The 17793-nt window shown below is 44.9% G+C and overlaps 1 protein-coding gene across 3 annotated transcripts in view; it reads right to left on the reverse strand.

The window, feature by feature from the left end:
* Window positions 1-17793, reverse strand: part of LOC137351814 (very low-density lipoprotein receptor-like) — an 83007-nt gene that overhangs the window by 45763 nt on the left and 19451 nt on the right. For all 3 annotated transcript variants that reach the window (XM_068016675.1, XM_068016674.1, XM_068016676.1), the window contains exons 7-9: window positions 13935-14053; window positions 10016-10155; window positions 9013-9154 (exon numbers count right to left, since the gene is read on the reverse strand). In XM_068016675.1, coding sequence (XP_067872776.1) covers window positions 9013-9154; window positions 10016-10155; window positions 13935-14053 — 401 coding nt within the window. The remainder of the gene's footprint in view (window positions 1-9012; window positions 9155-10015; window positions 10156-13934; window positions 14054-17793) is intronic.

Below are 17793 nucleotides of genomic sequence, written 5' to 3' on the forward strand. Positions count from 1 at the left end.
TTGTTGTGGTGGGTGATTTTAACTTCCCCTATATTGACTGGGACTTACTTAGTGCTAGGGGCTTGGGTGGGACAGAATTTGTAAGGAGGGCTTCTTGAAACAATATGTAGATACTCCAACTAGGGAAGGGGCCGTAAGTTTTAAGGTATTTGTGGATAAGGAAAAGAGTAGTCCTTGGGTGAAGGTGCTAAATTGGGGGAAGGCTAATTATAACATTATTAGGCAGGAACTGAAGAATTTAGATTGGGGGCAGCTGTTTGAGGGTAAATCAACATCGGACATGTGGAAGTCTTTCAAACATCAGTTGATTAGAATCCAGGACCGGCATATTCCTATGAGGATGAAGGATAAGTTTGGCAAGTTTCGGGAACCTTGGATAACGAGGGATATGGTGATAAAAGCAAAATACTGCGGATGCTGGAAATCTGAAATAAAAACAAGAAATGCTGGAATCACTCAGCAGGTCTGGCAGCATCTGTGAAAAGAGAAGCAGAGTTAACGTTTCGGGTTAGTGACCCTTCTTCGGAACTGACAAATATTAGAAAAGTCACAGATTATAAGCAAGTGAGGTGGGGGTGGGGCAAGAGATAACAAAGGAGAAGGTGTAGATTGGACCAGGCCACATAGCTGACCAAAAGGTCACGGAGCAAAGGCAAACAATATGTTAATGGTGTGTTGAAAGACAAAGCATTAGTACAGATTAGGTGTGAATACACAGAATATTGAACAGCAGCAAGTGCAAACTTGAAAAAAAACAGTGGGTAAGCAAACTGAACAAACTAAAATGAAATGAAATAAATGCAAAAAAAGATTGTAAAAAATGTAAAAAAGAATGTAGAAAAAAGGAAGAAAAAATAACTAAAAATGAGAGTAAAATGGGGGGCTGTCATGCTCTGAAATTATTGAACTCAATGTTCAGTCCGGCAGGCTGTAGTGTGCCTAATCGGTAGATGAGATGCTGTTCCTCGAGCTTGCGTTGATGTTCACTGGAACACTGCAGCAATCCCAGGACAGAGATGTGAGCATGAGAGCAGGGGGGAAGTGTTGAAATGGCAAGCAACCGGAAGCTCAGGGTCCTGCTTGCGGACTGAGCGGAGATGTTCCGCAAAGCGGTCACCCAGTCTGCGCTTGGTCTCCCTAATGTAGAGGAGACCACACTGTGAGCAGCGAATACAGTATACTACATTGAAAGAAGTACAAGTAAATCGCTGCTTCACCTGAAAGGAGTGTTTGGGGCCTGGGATAGTGAGGAGAGAGGAGGTAAATGGGCAGGTATTACACCTCCTGCGATTGCAGGGGAAGGTGCCCTGGGACAGGGACGAGGTGGTGGGGGTAATGGAGGAGTGGACCAGGGTGTCGCGGAGGGAACGATCCCTTCGGAATGCTGACAGGGGAAGGGAGGGGAAGATGCGACTGGTAGTGGCATCACGCTGGAGGTGGCGAAATTGGCAGAGGATGATCCTTTGGATATGGAGGCTGGTGGGATGAAAAGTGAGGACAAGGGGAACCCTGTCACGGTTCTGGGAGGGAGGGGAAGGGGTGAGGGTAGAGGTGCGGGGAATGGGTCGGACACGGTTGAGGGCCCTGTCAACCACAGTGGGGGGAAATCCTCGGTTGAGGAAAAAGGAGGTCATATCAGAAGCACCGTCATGGAAGGTAGCATCATCAGAGCAGATGCGTCAAGAGACGGAGAAACTGGGAGAATGGAATGGAGTCCTTACAGGAGGTAGGGTGTGAAGAAGTGTAGTCGAGGTAGCTGTGGGAGTCGGTGGGCTTATAATGGATATTGGTAGACAACCTATCCCCAGGGATGGAGACAGAGAAGTCGAGGAAGGGAAGGGAAGTGTCAGAGATGGACCATGTAAAGGTGAGAGAAGGGTGGAAATTGGAAGCAAAGTTGATAAAGTTTTCTAGTTCGGGGCGGAAGCAGGAAACGGCACCGATACAGTCATTAATGTACCGGAAAAAGAGTTGGGGGAGGGGGCCTGAGTAGGACTGGAACAAAGAATGCTCGACATGTCCCACAAAAAGACAGGCATAACTAGGACCCATGCGGGTACCCATAGCGACACCTTTTACTTGAAGGAAGTGCGTGGAGTTGAAGGAGAAGTTGTTCAATGTGAGAACAAGTTCAGCCAGGCGGAGGAGGGTGGTGGTGGATGGGGACTGGTTGGGCCTCTGTTCCAGGAAGAAGCGGAGAGCCCCAAACCATCCTGGTGGGGGATGGAGGTGTAGAGCGATTGGACATCCATAGTGAAGAGGCGGCGGTTGGGACCAGGAAACTGGAAATTGTCAAAATGACGTAGGGCGTCAGAAGAGTCACGGATGTAGGTGGGAAGAGACTGGACCAGCGGAGAAAAGATAGAGTCTAAATAGGAAGAAATAAGTTCAGTGGGGCAGGAGCAGGCTGACACAATGGGTCTGCCGGGACAGTCCCGTTTGTGGATTTTGGGAAGGAGGTAGAAACGGGCTGTCCGGGGTTGTGGGACTATGAGGTTGGAAGCTGTAGAGGGAAGATCTCCAGAGGAGATGAGGTCAGTGACAGTCCTTTGGACGGTGGCTTGATGTTCGGTGGTGGGGTCATGGTCCAGAGGGAGGTAGGAAGAGGTGTTTGTGAGATATTGTGAGCCTAGTTAAAAAGAAAAAGGAAGCATTTGTAAGGGCTAGAAGGCTGGGAACAGACAAAGCCCTTGAGGAAGATAAAGAAAGTAGGAAGGAACTTAAGCAAGGAGTCAGGAGGGCTAAAAGGGGTCATGAAAAGTCATTGGCAAACAGGATTAAGGAAAATCCCAAGATTTTTTATACGTATATAAAGAGCAAGAGGGTAACCAGGGAAAGGGTTGGCCCACTCAAGGACAGAGGAGGGAATCTATGTGTAGAGCCAGAGGAAATGGGCGAGGTACTAAATGAGTACTTTGCATCAGTATTCACCCAAGAGAAGGACTTGGTGGATGATGATCCTAGGGGAGTGCAGATAGTCTGGTACATGTCGATATCAAAAAGGAGGAGATGTTGGGCGTCTTGAAAAACATTAAGGTAGATAAGTCCCCAGGGCCTGATGGGATCTACCCCAGGATACTGAGGGAGGCAAGGGAGGAAATTTCTGGGGTCTTGACAGAAATCTTTGTATCCTCATTGGCTACAGGTGAGGTCCCAGAGGACTGGAGAATAGCCAATGTTGTTACTTTGTTTAAGAAGGGTTGCAAGGATAATCCAGGAAATTACAGGCCGGTGAGCCTTACGTCAGTGGTAGGGAAATTATTGGAGACGATTCTTCGGGACAGGATTTACTCCCATTTGGAAACAAATGGACTTATTAGCAAGAGGCGGCATGGTTTTGTGAAGGGGAGGTCGTGTCTCACTAACTTGATGGAGTTTTTTGAGGAAGTGACGAAGATGATTGATGAAGGAAGGGCAGTGGATGTTGTCTACATGGACTTCAGTAAAGCCTTTGACAAGGTCCCTCATTGCAGAATGGTACAAAAGGTGAAGTCACACGGGATCAGAGGTGAGCTGGCAAGATGGATACAGAACTGGCTCTGTCATAGAAGACAGAGGGTAGCAGTGGAAGGGTGCTTTTCTGAATGGAGGGATGTGACTAGTGGTGTTCCGCAGGGATCAATGCTGGGACCTTTGCTGTTTGTAGTATATATAAATGATTTGGAGGAAAATGTAGCTGGTCTGATTAGTAAGTTTGCAGATGACACAAAGGTTGGTGGAGTTCTGGATAGTGATGAGGATTGTCAGAGGATACAGCAGGATATAGATCGGTTGGAGACTTGGCCGAAGAAATGGCAGATGGAGTTTATTCCGGACAAATGTGAGGTAATGCATTTTGGAAGGTCTAATACAGGTGGGAAGTATACAGTAAATGGCAGAACCCTTTGGAGTATTGACAGGCAGAGAGATCTGGGCGTACAGGTCCATGGATCACTGAAAGTAGCAACGCAGAGGGCAGTGAGTGCCTGGAACTTGCTGCCGCGGGAGGTGGTGGAAGCAGGTACGATAAGGTAGTCAAGAAGGCATACGGCATGCTTGCCTTCATCGGTCGGACCATAGAGTATAAAAATTGGCAAGTCATGCTGCAGCTGTACAGAACCTTAGTTAGGCCACACTTGGAATATTGCATACAATTCTGGTCGCCACATTACCAGAAGGATGTGGAGGCTTTGAAGAGGGTACAGAAGAGGTTTACCAGGATGTTGCCTGGTCTGGAGGGTATTCGCTATGAGGAGAGGTTGGATAAACTCGGATTGTTTTCAATGGAACGACGGAGGTGGAGGGGCGACATGATAGAGGTTTACAAAGTTGAGTGGCATGGACAGAGTGGATAGTCAAAAGCTTTTTCCCAGGGTGGAAGAGTCAGTTTCTAGGGAACATAGGTTTAAGGTGCGAGGGGCAAAGTTTAGAGTGGATGTATGAGGCAAGTTTTTGTTTTTACAGAGGGCGGCGAGTGCCTGGAACTTGCTGCTGGGGGAGGTGGTGGAAGCAGGTACGATAGCGACGTTTAAGAGGCATCTTGACAAATACATGAATAGGATGGGAATAGAGGGATACGGACCCCGGAAGTGCAGAAGGTTTTCGTTTAGACAGGTATCAAGATCGGCGCAGGCTTGGAGGGCCGAATGGCCTGTTCCTGTGCTGTACTGTTCTTTGAGATTGTTGTTCACATCTTATATGCACTTCAACACAGAAAAGTGTGAGTTATTACCTTTTGCTGAGATTAGAAGAAGGATGTCACAAGATAGTGCTGGGCACCGCATGGGCTGCCCACATTAAAAGGCTAATTGTTTGTTCTGCAGATTGGACAGTGTGGTGAATGAAAACACAAGATACACATTATGCCAGACAATATCTGAAAAATGACAGGGTAATATGCTGGGCGAGGATCCCTTCACCAGAAGTTCGGATGTGGAAACTCTCAATGCAAAACATGAAATGTTCTTTTCCCTTTCAGCATTTTCTGTTTATAATCCATGGGGATAAATTACTTTTAAAATTTGACACCTGTTATAAAGATGAAAAAAAATCAATGCAGGGGAATGGAACATAACTTGCACCTAAAGCAAAGACAACACCCAGACTGGATACAAAGAAACTCCTTCTACAGAGTTCATTTCTCACATTAGCAAGGTGGACAAGTCAGTGCTGAATTACGAGCACATTTATCATATGGAGCAACCCCCACTAAAAAGTAGGCTGAAACGGCCCAAATTCACTTTACTGAGACCCTATAGTCAGCAGACAGCTGAGGCTTTCATTCTATCAGGTGAAGCAGCGATTTACTTGTACTTCTTTCAATTTAGTATACTGTATTCACTGCTCACAATGCAGTCTCCTCTACATTTTTTTAAAATTCATTCATGGGATATGGACATCACTGGCTATGCCAGCATTTATTGCCCATCCCTAATTGCCCTTGAGAAGGTGGTGGTGAGCTGCCTTCTTGAACCACTGCAGTCCGTGTGAGGTAGGTACATCCACAGTGCTGTTAGGAAGGGAGTTCCAAGATTTTGACTTAGCACAGTGAAGGAACGGCAATATAGTTCCAAGGCAGGATGTTGTGTGACTTGGAGGGGAACTTGCAGGTGGTGGTGTTCCCATGCATTTGCTGCCCCTGTCCTTCTCGTTGGTAGAGGTCACAGCTTTGGAAGGTGCTGTCGAAGAAGCATTGGTGCATTGCTGCAGTGCATCTTGTAGATGGTATACACTGCTGCCACTGTGTGTCGGTGGTGGAGTGAGTGAATGTTTGTGAATAGGGTGTCAATGAAGCAGGCTGCTTTGTCCTGGATGGTGTCGAGATTCTTGAGTGTTGTTGGAGCTGCACCCATCCAGCTAAGTGGAGAGTATTCCATCACACTCCTGACTTGTGCCTTGTAGGTGGCGGACGGGCTTTGGGGAGTCAGGAAGTGAGTTACTCACCACAGGATTCCTAGCCTCTGACCTGCTCTTGTAGCCACGGTATTTATATGGCTACTCCAGTTCAGTTTCTGGTCAAATGCAGCCCCTAGGATGTTGATAGTGGGGGATTCAGCGATGGTAATGCCATTGAATGTCAAGGGGAGATGGTTAGATTCTCTCTTGTTGGAGATGGTCATTGCTTGGCACTTGCGTGGCGCAAATGTTACTTGCCACTTATAAGCCAAGCCTGGATATTCTCCAGGTCTTGCTACATTTCTACACGGATTGCTTCAGTATCTGAGGAGTTGCGAATGGTGCTGAACATTATACAATCATCAGCAAACATCCCCACTTCTGACCTTATGATTGAAGGAAGGTCATTGATGAAGCAGCTGAAGATGGTTGGGCCTAGGCCACTACCCTGAGGAACTCCTGCAGTGATGTCCTGGAGCTCAGATGATTGACCTCCAACAACCACAACCATCTTCCTTTGTCCTAAGTATGACTCCAACCAGCAGAGATTTTTGCCCCTGATTCCCATTGACTCCAGTTTTGCTAGGGCTCGTTGATGCCATACTCGGTCAAATACTGCCTTGATGTAAAGGGCAGGCACTCTCACCTCACCTCGAGTTCAGCGCTTTTGTCCATGTTTGAACCAAGGCTGTAATGAGGTCAGCAGCTGAGTGGCCCTGGTGGAACCCAAATTGAGCAATACTGAGCAGGTTATTGCTAAGCAAGTGCCACATACCTTCCATCACTTTACTGATGATTGAGAGTAGACTGGTAGGGCGGTAATTGGCCGGGTTGGACTTGTCCTGCTTTTTGTGTACAGGATACACCTGGACAATTTTCCACATTACTGGGTAGGTGCCAGTGTTGTAGTTGTACTGGAACAGCTTGGCTAGGGGCGCGGCAAGTTCTGCAGCACAAGTCTTTAGTACTATTGCCAGAATTTTGTCAGGGCCCATAGCCTTTGCAGTATCCAGTGCCTTCAGTCGTTGCTTGATATCACGTGGAGTGAATCCAATTGGCTGAAGTCTGGCATCTGTGATGCTGGGGACTTCAGGAGGAGGCCGCGATGGATCATCAACTCGGCACTTCTGGCTGAAGATTGCTGCAAATGCTTCAGCCTCACCTTTCGCACTGATGTGCTGGGCTCCCCCATCATTGAGGATGGGGATATTTGTGGAGCCATCTCCTCCAGTTTGTTGTTTAATTGTCCACCACCATTCACAGCTGGATGTGGCAGGACTGCAGAGCTTAGATCTGATCCGTTGGTTATGGGATTGCTTAGCTTTGTCTATCGCATGCTGCTTACGCAGTTTGGGATGCAAGTAGTCCTGTGTTTGTAGCTTCACCAGGTTGACACCTCATTAAGGTATGTCTGGTGCTGTTCCTGGCATGCCCTCCTGCACTCTTCTTTGAACCAGGGTCGGTCTCCTGGCTAGATGGTAACAGTGGAGTGGGGAATATGCCGGGCCATGAGGTTACAGATTGTGGTTGAGTACAATTCTGCTGCTGCTGATGGCCCACAGCGCCTCATGGATGCCCAGTTTTGCATTGCTAGATCTGTTCGAAATTTATCCCATTTAGCACGGTGGTATTGCCACACAACACGATGGAGGGTATCTGAAGGCGGGACTTCGTCTCCACAGGACTGTGCAGTAGTCATTCCTACCAATACTGTCATGTACAGATGCATCTGCAGCAGGCAGATTGGTGAGGACGAAGTCAAGTCTGCTTTTCCCTCACCACCTGCATACCCAATCTAGCAGCTGTGTCCTTTACAAATTGGCCAGCTCGGTCAGTAGTGGTGCTACTGAGCCACTCTTGGTGATGGACAATGAAGTCTCCCACCCAGAGTACATTCTGTGCCCTTGCCACCCTCAGTGCTTCCTCCAAGTGGTGATCAACACGGAGGAGTACTGATTCATCAGCTGAGGGAGGGCGGTAGGTGGTAATTTTTGTATTATTTGCCTTTTTATTTATTTGTTCTTGGATGTGGGGGAAACTGGCAAGGCCTGATTTACTGCATTTCACTAGTTCCCCTGATTAGCTGGGTCATTATATTATACAACACTAACACAATACTTGAACTTGTCTCCCGAATTTATTTTGGGGACGGGGGAATTTAAAATTGCATCTTAAACAAAATTTTGCTCCATTCTTTGGTCTCAATTAACGTTCCCTGGTCAAGAGATTAGCAGACTTGCCAACTACTCCACAACTGCTCCAGGAGATACTAAGTCGGATGCTAGAGTGGCCCATGTTTGCTTCACCCACATGCCAAGTGGCATGACTCAGATCACCAACTCAACATGCATTTACGTACCAATACTGTGGCATTAAGCAGGGCAACTCATCTCAAACTTAATTCTTTTATGGCTCTTAAAGACACAGACAGCTCTCACAAATTGAAATAATTGTGTGCACGCCAGAATATGGGTACCACATAGTCAGCTTATGCCAGAGTTAACAGTTTAAGTAGTACAGTGCAGTCAATAATACAATATCTTTCTTCAAAGATTGGCTTCATATACTCTTTCAAGGAGCAATATTACAAATTAAGAGACAAGAGTCTTCATGTGCAGCTATGAGGAAAGATTGGATAGGCTGGGGTTGTTCTCCTTGGAACAGAGAAGGCTGAGGGGACATCTGATTGAAATGTACAAAATTTAGAGTGGCCTGGATAGAGTGAAGGTGAAGGGTCTATTCTCTTTCGCAGAGAGATCAGTGACTAGGGGGCACAGATTTAAAGTGATTGGTAGAAAAATTAGAGGGGAGATGAGGAAAAACTTCTTCACCTGGAGTGTGGCGGGGGTCTGGAACTCACTGCCTGAAAGGGTAGTTGAGGCAGAAACCCTCAACTCATTCAAATGGAGTCTGGATATGCACCTCCAGTGCCATAAGCTGCAGGGCTATGGGCCAAATGCTGGAAGGTGGGATTAGAATAGGTGGATCGTTTTTCAGCCGGCACTGATGCAATGGACCAAGTAGCCTCTTTCTGTGCCTTAAACTTTCTATGATTCTAAACTTTCTATGAGACATCAGTAATCTGTACCTGGAGGAAAAATGTGACAAGCTGTTCAGTTAAAATAGATGATCACATACCAATTGGTTGCATCAGTTTATGGAACACGACTAAGCCTCGTGGTTTGGTGAGATTTGGTGCCAGAACGGTCACATCAGCTCCTGTAAACTTGTTGGCGCTGTACACAGCCTTGCCTTCCTCATCAGACCAGTAAGCACGATCCTGGGAGTACATGTTGAGTCACATCAAATAAACACACAGAATTCAAGCTAAACCAGGAACACCAGTAAATGCAATTTCAAAGCAAGCTCATTTAGGTCAATTGGTTACAACGATAATTTATAAAACTGAAACTGCATGTACTTTTCAATTGGAAGATCAGCCTACACATTATTTGAGAATAATGTTAATATTTACATACTGGGAAAAATCTAAGAGCTATGCTTTCAACTGCACACTCAACAAAAATATGTGAGCATCTACAGCATTTGCAAAAAAGATTCATACAATCAAGTCACTGCTCTTATAAACTTAAAGCATGGTATAATGTTACAGTACTAACCCAGTCCATTCAGTCCGTGAGGTCTGCACTAAGTTTTTTTTCCATTCATATCCCATACTTTGCTCTCTTTCAAGGAACTATCCAATTTCCTTTTTAAAATCAGTCTTGAAATCTTTAAATTTAAAGAGAATATATAGGGAGTAATTTTGTGGAGCTGCAAGATGCAGCTGTGATCTGATTGAATGACGGAACAGGCTCAAGGAGCTGAATGGCCCAATCCTGTTGCTATGTTCTTTCCAAATGTTTCCATAAAAAAGACTATTAGGCCCATCAATGCTCACCCTATCTGCTAAACAGGGTAACCGTGAGCACCATCCTCCCGACTCGTAGCTAGTAACCTTTACTCCCAGGAAAGGCAAAAAAGGCAAAAATTACAGCAAAATTCATCTAGTTCCCTAAGGTAGTCAAACAAACTCCAAGAGACAATGGTTACTGCCAAAATGCCCAAGAGTAACCAACTCTTTCTATACTGATTAAGTATAAGTGAATGAATTTGGGATTCTGAAAACTGTCATATTTACCTCAAACACTGCCAACCCAAAAGGATTTGCCAAGTACTTCTCAGAGTGAAAGACACTACTTTGATGTTGTCCATTCAGATCAGTGTAGAAGAGCTCATGCAGGCCAGAGTCCACCCAGTAAAGGCGTTTCTTAATATAGTCTGAAAATGAAGTATGGAAACTCCTACTTTAGGTAGTATCAATAAAGCTATCAAAAAAAAATTCTGCTTCCATTTTTTTTCTTCTCTGCTCTGCAAGGGCACTAACTCCTGCCATGTACCAGTTCCATGTGAGCCCAGATGATATTATGGTCTGGATTTTGTGCTGGAGGTGGGGCTCCCGGCACTGGGCCAAAAGGTGGGGACTACCCCGCCTCTGCCTTTTCGTGCCATCCCACCCCCACCCGCTAGAGCAATCCTCGAGTCTTTTTAAAATCAAAGTTTCGGGAGGTAGGGGATTTCCCCCTCCATGGGGCGGCACAGTGGCGCAGTGGTTAGCACTGCAGCCTCACAGCTCCAGGGACCCGGGTTCGATTCTGGGCACTGCCTGTGTGGAGTTTGCAAGTTCTCCCTGTGTCTGCGTGGGTTTTCTCCGGGTGCTCCGGTTTCCTCCCACAAGCCAAAAGACTTGCAGGTTGGTAGGTAAATTGGCCATTATAAATTGTCACTAGTATAGGTAGGTGGTAGGGAAATATAGGGACAGATGGGGATGTTTGGTAGGAATATGGGATTAGTGTAGGATTAGTATAAATGGGTGGTTGATGGTCGGCACAGACTCGGTGGGCCGAAGGGCCTGTTTCAGTGCTGTATCTCTAATCTAATCATAATCATGAGCTGCTGGCCAATCAGCGGGTCGGCAGCTCAGCAGTATCGGCAGAGCCACCGGGAGCGGTGGCCACTGCTGGTACTGCAGGGGCCTCAGACCCAGGCCCAGCGCTGGAACACCGGAACAGAGGTAGGTGAGGCAGAGTCGCCGGGGCCAGTCCAGAAGGCCATGGTGAGGGGGTGCTGAAGGGTGGTCTTGAAGTCCAGAGGGAGGAGCTTCCCGGGGTGAATTGGTTCCCAGTGGGGGTCCTACGAGGCCACAAATTATCCACGGATGAGGGACCCCCCTCCGTACCCCCAAGCCCACAGGGAGGGCACATTATGTTATAAGACAACTTCCCCGCGTGGTGGAGGCCCCCACACTGCTGGTAAGATCCCAGTGGTGGCGGGAAAAGGCCCTTATTTGGCCATTATGGCCATTTGGTAGGAATATGGGATTAGTGTAGGATTAGTATAAATGGGTGGTTGATGTTCAGCACAGACTCGGTGGGCCGAAGGGCCTGTTTCAGTGCTGTATCTCTAATCTAAAAATCTAATCTTAAAGGCCTCAACTGGCCTCTGGGCGGGAAGGCTATCGTCGGCAGGTCCTCCGCACACAGTCTCCACCACCCACCCCCCACCTCCAATCCCGTCTCATAGGGCCACATAAAATCCAGCCTTATGTGGCTAAAAGATACTTGACTGCGGGGAATACCACAATTGTATCTTATTTTGCCCTCACTTTCTGGTTCATGGCTCCAATAACTTTCGGATTTTGTTTTACCATTCACAATTCGCACACATAATTTAAACATGTTAGAAAACAAAGTTTTAATTTCCTGTTGGACTTGGGTATTTAAATGGAATACTTCCAGAAATCACAAGATTTGGCAGTTTCGGCAACATCGCGTGCACTGTTTCCCCATTTGCAAAAAAAACTTTTACATCAAAAGAATTCATGGTCGCTATACACAAATCTTAAGCTTTCCGTACAGATTGTTTGCCTGCACTATAGTGCGAGAAAATAAAGTTCTGACTGGAGACTAGACCAAAGATGGAGGCAAGCGGGCAGTTGAGCACCGTAATGACAAATGGAGGATCAAAGACTAGACAGTTAGGAGTTTGAAAGTGCAACTAAAAGTGACTTGGGGAAAGAGGTCATTTCACAGAGGGAAATGGGGACATGGGTGGTGAGGGATACAAGGCAGTGGTCAGAAATTATCTTGTCTGTGATGGGTATAGAAGATACACAAGATGGCAAGTTGAGAGAATGCCATGAACATGGGTTGGGGGTTTCCATGGAGGGACAGTTAAGGGAAGACCGAAGTGGAATCAGGAGAGAGGGCAAGGTGAATTGACATGGAGATGAGAAATTGCTCAGTGTAGAGGTTAAGGCAGGAAAGGAGGGAGGATATTTTGGTTAGAAACATGGATAGAGCTTGGAAAGGCAGTACAGATGAAAATTTTAAAGTAGAGGCAAGAGAAACGGAACAAAGTGAGGTGCTTGAAGGAGGACTGACCAAAGAATGATTTAGTAATGAGGGCCACACCACTCTAAAGTTAACTTAAGCCCAAAGCAGTTGCTTAAGTAACTCCCATTACAACCAGCTGGAGATCACAATAAGTCAACAGTGGAATTAGAAACATAGGAACAGGAGTAGGCCATTTAGCCCTTCGAGCCTGTTCCACCAAAGCTTTAGAGAATGTAAAATTATCATTTTTGGTAATTCACAAAATCTGATTGACGTATCCAGTGCTTTGATAGTAAACTTGGTGTCAATTCCATCCCTTGCATACGACTACCCTTCTTCTGCCACCATACCTTGCTCAACCTAGGTATGATGCAAAATAATAAGACCATCAACTGGTCTGCTTTCACAGTGTATGCAGTTCAGGAGAATTAAGGCAGACATCAATGCCGCCAAATTAGTCGCTCCTGCCTCGTATCAACTGAATGGTGGAGCAGGCTCGAAGGGCCTACTCCTGCTCCTATTTTCTGTGTATGTTTCTATGTAACAAAACCTGCAGGATGCTGCAGAAAACTAATCCAGAAATAACATAGTTCCAATGACAGACTTATCATTAAGGGACATCTGGTTGTTGCAGTTAGGGTTACCAAGGCAGCAATGTAAGAGGTTTCATTAGTTTGTAATTCATTGCATATGTTGATCTTTAAGCAATCTTGCACTTTCTTCTATTTAACTATTTACCTTAGTAGTTTTTCATTACTTCTGAAGATGTGGGTACATCGACTTTTACCTTTTTAATTCCTTTTACAATTTTGCTATCACCACACGGTGTGCCATCCATTAGGCTGTCTCCTGAACTGACTATATGATCTTTAGACATCACAATAAAGAGAACAATTCTCATTTACCCCTCAAGAAGGTGTGAAAAGTGTATATTAAGACCATCACTTTCCTCTCAGAATTTTGCCTAGTTGCAAAGTACATTCCAGGCCCAAGCCTTAAGTCAGTTACAAAAGGTATCTATGCTAAAAGTGCACTGCTATGCAACTGGAGAGAACAGAGATTAAAATCAATGGGATTTTTCTTGTAAAGTTAAGTAAAGAACACCAATAGCTGAATGAATAATAAAATCAATAGAAACAGCAGTCTCTAACAGGATGACAGATTTTGGATTCTATGACTTTTCGTACAGACCCCACTCCATGAAAACCACACTGTAAATTATCCAGAAACAGCACAGCAAACGTCCGCCATTTTTCAGTGGGTAGCACTCTTTCCTGAGTCAGAAGGTTATGGGTTGAAGTCTCATTTTAAAGACTTGAGTTGAGCATATATCTTGGCTGACGCTCCAGTCAGGGAGTACTACACTGGCAGAGGTGCCGTCTTTTGGCTGAGACGTTAAACTGAAGTCCCATCTGGGCTCTCAGAAGGATGCAAAAGATCCCATGGCACTATTTTGAAGGGCAGGGGAGTTCTCCTCATTCTCCTGCCCCATTTCTAATTTCCCAACAAATGACTACACTTCAAACACTACTTCAATGTGGTGAAGCACTTTGGGACATTGAGGCCATAAAAGGTGCTCTATAAATGCAAGTTCTTGCTCTCTTTAAGCCTCTTTATCAAGCACTTTTTTATGAAAGCACAGTGTAGGTTAGCACACATCCTTACCCAATGCAATTCCAGTAGGTTTTTCAATGCCAATGTTGACTAGTATCCTTCTGCCAACTCCATCCATCCCAGCCTTTTCAATTTTTGGCGGTTCTCCTATATCAGCCCAGTACAAGAATCTGCAAAAGAACCTCAATATATTGAAATGGAACAGCAGCAGACCAGAATGGTTTGACCACAAAAATAAAAACAGAAAGTGCTGGAAATACTCAGAAGGTCTAGCAGCATCTGTGGAGAGAGAGGTTCTGATGAAAGGTCACAGACATGAAACGTTAACTCTGCTTCTCTCTCCACAGATGCTGCCAGACCAGCTGAGCATTTCCAGCACTTTCTGTTTTTATTTCAGATTTCTAGCATCTGCAGTATTTTGCTTTTATTTTATGGTTTGACCACATATTCAATTTAAAGCACACTTGGAGGCTGAGATTCATTGAAGTATCTGCAATCCGTCATGCAAGTAAAGCACACAAACAAACAGCAATCATTTTATAATCAAAATTATTGAACTAAATACTTCTACGTTCTACCTCTTCAAAAGAGAGACTGTTGGGGAAACAATCTGGAAAAACGAAAGGTCACAGACACTTTACTGAATTGTAATTGATGCTAAACCAATTTGGGAAAGAAAGCACTTTTGAAAGTCTTTTGAATGCATCAGATTTATGGCGATGGCAGGTCACAGGATTGAGACTTTGACTTTTACCTGGTCTTTAGCAAAACTCCTATAAAGCTTGATGAGAAGAGTTACATTGGAGTAGGCAATTCAGCCCTTAAGCCTGTTCGGCCACTCCACTAAATCATGACTGCATTTCAACTCCCATGATCTACCTTTTATCCATATCCCTCAATACCCAACAAAATTTATTAATCTCGGTTTCGATTTTTTTTCCAATTGATCCAGCCTCCACAGCATTTTGGGGGGGGGGGGGGAGTTCCAGATTTCTATTGCCCTTTGTGTGGAAAAAGTGGTTCCTGACATCACCCCGAATGGCCTAGCTCTAATATTACGATCGTGTCTCTTGTTCTGAACTCCCTCACCTGAAGAAATGTTTCTTTGTATCAACAGAGCAGAACTTGTACTTACAGGGCAAGAGTTTCATTTGCATAATTAAAAAAAACTTGTTCAACAAAAAATTGAGCAAGGATATAAAACTAAAGGCTGCATAAACTGACACATTTCCAGCCAGAATGTAGATGATTGGGTAATTTTCCCATCACTCCCACACCCTGAACCCCCACCCCACCTCTCCCTACTCATTAGCTGACACAGTGGTGCCAATATTCACTTCAAAAACAAGGAAGGGCTTATGCAAAGCAAAGAATAATGGATAGCAAAACTGAGGGAGATATAAATAACAGCAAGGGGATAGAAACAAAGTAGTAAGAGTGGGTAAAAGAATACGAAAATAATTTGAGGGATAAGGGAAAAAACAGATTTTTAATAAGTATATTAACAGAAAGAGGATGGCTAAGATTAATGTGGGCCTCTTAAGGACAGACACAGTGATATTGTAACTGAAAATAAGGAAATGGCAGATTTGCTAAATCTTCACAATAGAGGATGAGGATAAAGTACCAAAGATACAAGGAGAACTAAAAACGAATCAAGGGGAGGAACATATTTAGATTTAATGCAAGTAAAATAATGGTAATGGAGAAAATGAGACTAAAAATGGACAAATCTCCAGGTGCCGATGCTTTCCACCAAGGTATCAAAAGAAATAGGTGAGGAAATTGTAGATCCTTTGGTCATGATCTTCTAAAGCTTTCTTGATTCAGGAATCCCACTGGACTGGAAATTTACCAATGTCACTCCATTATTTAAGAAGGGTGGGAGAGGGAAACCAGGAAATTATAGACCTATTAGTCCAGTGGGTGGGGGGGGGGGGGGGGGGGGGGGATGCAGGTGGTGGTGGTGAAGGAGGAAGATACTAGAATCTGAATTAGGCACAGAAAGACTGCACATTTGACAAATGTGAGTTGATCAGAGGAACCAGCTTGACTAAAAAAAACATAGTTGAACTTTTTGAAGAGAAATTAACTTGGTGGATAAGGGAGTATCTATGGATGTTGTTCATATGAACTTCCAGAAGAGAGGTATTACAAGGTTCCATATAAGAGACTGTTAGTTAAAATGAAAGCATATGGAATTGGATGCAATTTATTGACATGGATAAGAATTAGTTAGAAGGTAGGAGACAGTGGGGAGGAATAATTGTTACATACTCCAATTGTCAGGATGTTTGGAGTGGCATTCCCTAGGGATCTGTACCAGGATCTCAGCTTTTCATTTTATTTATAAATGACTTAGACAAAGGAATAGAGAGCCATATATCCAAGTTTGATGATGACACCATGTTCGGTGGCTCAGGAAGTAGTGTAGATGGGAACAGAAAGTTACAAAGGGACATCATAAGATTAATTAAGTGAATAAAACTGTGACAGATGGAGTTCAATATGGGAAAGCGTGAGGTCATCCACTTTGGACCCAAGAAAGGTACATCAGAGTATTTTCTGAATACTAAGTTAGGAACTGTGGAAGAGCAGATATTGAGGTCTGAATAGAATTAGAATTAGAACATTACAGCGCAGTACAGGCCCTTCGGCCCTCGATGTTGCGCCGACCTGTGAAACCATCTGACCTACACTATTCCATTTTCATCCATATGTCTATCCAATGACCACTTAAATGCCCTTAAAGTTGGCGAGTCTACTACTGCTGCAGGCAGGGCGTTCCACGCCCCTACTACTCTCTGAGTAAAGAAACTACCTCTGACATCTGTCCTATATCTATCACCCCTCAACTTGAAGCTATGTCCCCTCGTGTTTGCCATCACCATCCGAGGAAAAAGACTCTCACTATCCACCCTATCTAACCCTCTGATTATCTTATATGTCTCTATTAAGTCACCTCTCCTCCTCCTTCTCTCCAACGAAAACAACCTCAAGTCCCTCAGCCTTTCCTCGTAAGACCTTCCCTCCAGACCAGGCAACATCCAAGTAAATCTCCTCTGCACCCTTTCCAAAGCTTCCACATCCTTCCTACAATGCGGTGACCAGAACTGCACGCAATACTCCAGGTGCGGCCTCACCAGAGTTTTGTACAGCTGCAGCATGACCTCGTGGCTCCGAAACTCAATCCCCCTACTAATAAAAGCTAACACACCATATGCCTTCTTAACAGCCCTATTAACCTGGGTAGCAACCTTCAGGGATTTATGTACCTGGACACCAAGATCTCTCTGTTCATCTACACTACCAAGAATCTTCCCATTAGCCCAGTACTCTGCATTCCTGTTACTCCTTCCAAAGTGAATCACCTCACACTTTTCCGCATTAAACTCCATTTGCCATCTCTCAGCCCAGCTCTGCAGCCTATCTATGTCCCTCTGTACCCTACAACATCCTTCGGCACTATCCACAACTCCACCGACCTTCGTGTCATCCGCAAATTTACTAACCCACCCTTCTACACCCTCTTCCAGGTCATTTATAAAAATGACAAACAGCAGTGGCCCCAAAACAGATCCTTGCGGTACACCACTAGTAACTAAACTCCAGGATGAACATTTGCCATCAACCACCACCCTCTGTCTTCTTTCAGCTAGCCAATTTCTGATCCAAAGCTCTAAATCACCTTCAACCCCATACTTCCGTATTTTCTGCAATAGCCTACTGAGGGGAACCTTATCAAACGCCTTACTGAAATCCATATACACCACATCCACTGCTTTACCCTCATCCACCTGTTTGGTCACCTTCTCGAAAAACTCAATAAGGTTTGCGAGGCACGACCTACCCGTCACAAAACCGTGCTGACTATCGCTAATGAACTTATTCTTTTCAAGATGATTATAAA

This window comes from Heterodontus francisci, chromosome 36, assembly GCF_036365525.1.
Source record: "Heterodontus francisci isolate sHetFra1 chromosome 36, sHetFra1.hap1, whole genome shotgun sequence".
NCBI classification, from domain to species: Eukaryota; Metazoa; Chordata; class Chondrichthyes; order Heterodontiformes; family Heterodontidae; genus Heterodontus; species Heterodontus francisci.